Source organism: Nelumbo lutea, chromosome 2 (genome assembly GCF_056320005.1).
Source record: "Nelumbo lutea isolate HS-2025 chromosome 2, American lotus-T2T, whole genome shotgun sequence".
In the NCBI taxonomy this organism is placed as follows: domain Eukaryota; kingdom Viridiplantae; phylum Streptophyta; class Magnoliopsida; order Proteales; family Nelumbonaceae; genus Nelumbo; species Nelumbo lutea.
The window spans coordinates 107091606-107094651 of NC_142685.1; the positions used below are offsets into that span (position 1 = coordinate 107091606).

The 3046-nt window shown below is 41.4% G+C and overlaps 1 protein-coding gene across 1 annotated transcript; it reads right to left on the reverse strand.

Moving 5' to 3' along the window:
• Positions 1–370: 370 nt before the first annotated feature.
• Positions 371–2084, reverse strand: LOC148872567 (phenolic glucoside malonyltransferase 2-like). Its single transcript, XM_088973445.1, has one exon. The coding sequence runs from the start codon at positions 1874–1876 to the stop codon at positions 479–481; it is 1398 nt and encodes a 465-aa protein (XP_088829571.1). The 5' UTR covers positions 1877–2084; the 3' UTR covers positions 371–478.
• Between the last annotated feature and the right edge of the window lie 962 nt (positions 2085–3046).

A 3046-nucleotide genomic window follows, 5' to 3' on the forward strand; every position in this document is an offset into this window, starting at 1 on the left:
AAATTTTCGATTTCCATTTGTTATTAGTTTAATTTATATTAATTACTTGTTATATTTGTTATAATTCTAGGTTTTCATATAAGTTTTTTTTTTTTATTACAACTCCCATTTTATAGAAAATTTCCGAATGGCCAATTTAGTAGCATAATTGCCACTATCCCTAAGCCCCTAAGAATAAAAAACATGGTGTTAATCTAGAATGTACCCAAATAAAAAACTTGTCCGGCTATAAGCTTATCGTGGTCACGATAATAAATATGGGCTCCATCCAACTAAAGGAAGGAATCCAGCAACTCGTACGTAGACACATATCAAAGACTTCATAAGCCATATAAAGAATTTTGGACAATCGTTAATCTCTGTTATGAAAGACAGAGATTTGATTCATTGGAAAATAGTATATATCATGACAAAGGAGTGATGATTCAAACTTCAAAGACATCCATATCGCACAGAAAACCTAGCTCATTTGCAATCTTCAAAGTCTAGAGGGGTTAAATTCAGTGCCCATAGCCCTGAGTCCATTAACGAAAATAGAAGCAAAGGCATCCATTTCCTCCTTTTTGAGCGTCAAACCGATCTCTGCCCCACCATCTCCGTTAGGATTCTCTGTAATAAAAATGGCTTCTGTTCTGTCAATGGATGTCGACTCCACCTTCTTAGGTCTCCCCCATCCGAAATCAGCGTTATAAAATCCCAACCGGTTTGACCCAGCAGCTTCAATCTTGGGAGCACTTCTCCCTGCAGATAACAAACGTGAAAGCCAGATCTCTGCCTCATCCAAAACTCCACTCTCCAGCCCTTTAGTAGTCTCATCAATCAGCGTTGCAGCTATAGCAACCGCATCGTGTCTTAGTAGCTCATCCCTCTCTGCAATCACCATCTTGGTTCCGATGCAGTTACCGAAGTATGTTGCAGGAAGTGGAGGATCGAGACGAGGTCTATAGTCCACGTTAATCAGAAAACGAAACCTTTCATTCCCCGCCTGAACCAAGCAAACCCAGGTATAAGCGCAGACCACCGCGAAGGTCGACAGCCCAGGTTGTTGTAGTTGCTCCTTTTTCCTGCGCATTGCGAAGATCCTTTCCCTTAGTCCTGCAACATTGGCTCCACTCAACTGGAACGTGGCTCTGACTACCTTGGGTGGTTGCATGAAATCCACCACTTTTGTAAGTCTTCTTTCTCCTGACTGAGAATCGGTCTCGGAGTGGAAGAATTTTACTAGCTGGCTCAAGAATATCTTCTCAATGCCTTTTGGGTCTTTGATCAGAGTCCTGTCATAGGTTGGGAGAGATTCATCTGGCAAAGATGCCTCTCCTAGCTTGCAAATTGAAGCCCATGAGTTGATAAAATGGGTAATTGTTTTGCCGTCAGCAATCGAATGGTGAAAAGTGATTCCAAGGCATATACCGGAGTTTGGGAACACGGTGACTTGCAATGCCAGCACCGGGACAATTGACCCAGTTACTGATGACAGCTGAGGCACAAAGGGATGTGACTCAATCGCGTCTCTCACCTGGTTGCCGGCGTGACGGTGGAAATCATCGTCGGACTCGGCGATAGTAAACGAGACTGAGTTGCCTTCCACATAATGCAACATGGGCTTGGGAGAATCTAGTGGCCATGACAGGCTTCCAGCTAATGGGTAGAAATGCCGGAGTGTAAGGGAGAGTGAGTGTTTGATGCAGGGGAGGAGAGCGTCTGTGAAGTGAGTGAGTGGATGGGGGAATTCATAGAAGTAGAGGAATTGCGGAGGTGATAAGGGTAGGAAAAATAGATCGAAGAAGGTGAGAGAGAGCGATGCCGGAGCGACTGAGCCAGGTGGTGGAGCGACTTTGCATAACTCCATCACCTTCACTTGCTTGGGTGGCGCCATGGGAGTGAAGAAGTTAATGAACGACGATGAAAACGAATAGGACAAAGGCTCCTTTAGAAGAAGAGAGGGTGGAACAGAAGAGAGAAGCGTTGATCAGAGATAAATAGAGAAAGATCGGTTCCTTTGTGATTCCAAAAACAGCTTTATGAAACTTAATCGAAACCAGAAACTCAGGCATTTCTAATTGATTAAAACAACTGATTCTGGCATCTTTGTTTGATAAAGGGGTTCATATCCTTGGAAGAGTGGATTCGTTCTCTTTTGTAGCATTAGGACCATTCCACCTATGCCACATGGCCACCACCAGAGGTCCTCAATGACAGGATCGCCACATGGACGCAATAACCAATCCACCTCTGCCATATGTCTGTGCCTTTGAATATACTGATACAATACAGCCTATATCAGGCATATTACATCAATAGTTTGAACATTTCTCTCATCAAAACATGATTGCAAAGACAGAAAATGTCATGTAGGGAAGATCTTACTTGATCCATCTATGAAGGAATGAAGGGCCACTCTGTTTTTTAATCCGACCCGACCGAACCCAACTCGGAAAATTGGGTTGGATTGGGTCATGGGTTAATCCACCGATTCGATTGTCAGGTCTAGTTGGGACTATTTATGAATTATTAGAACTATCTACTCTTTAATCTTTATTGTTTACTACGTTATTCCTTGAATTGTTGAATGTTTCAAGTTTTTTATTTTACTTTTAGAATTTGGAGGTTAATTCTTTTAATTTTGGTAGTTTTTATTTATTTATTTTTTAATTTCAATTACTTTTAGAGATGACCCAAATTGGCCTGTGGGTCAACCCTAACCTGAACAGTTATGGTTAGGGTCTAGCATTTGCCTACCCAACCCTAAAGCCAACCCGACCTAAAATCAATCGAAAGTGTCTTCACCCATCCTGAACCCAGCCCACTCAATCCAATTTCCAGGTCTATTTGCATTTACCACGTATTCAATCCTTCACTCTTCCATTGGTGAGATGCCTACCTTTTTATTAGTGTTTTTTCATAAATAATAACCATCATTGAAAGTTACAATAATTTTTAAAATTATTTGAAAATCCGCAGACTTTACTCTCAGTTTTTTATGGGTTCGACTATGATATCGAAAAGATATGATATCTGAAATATTTTTTACCAATCAACTGGAATC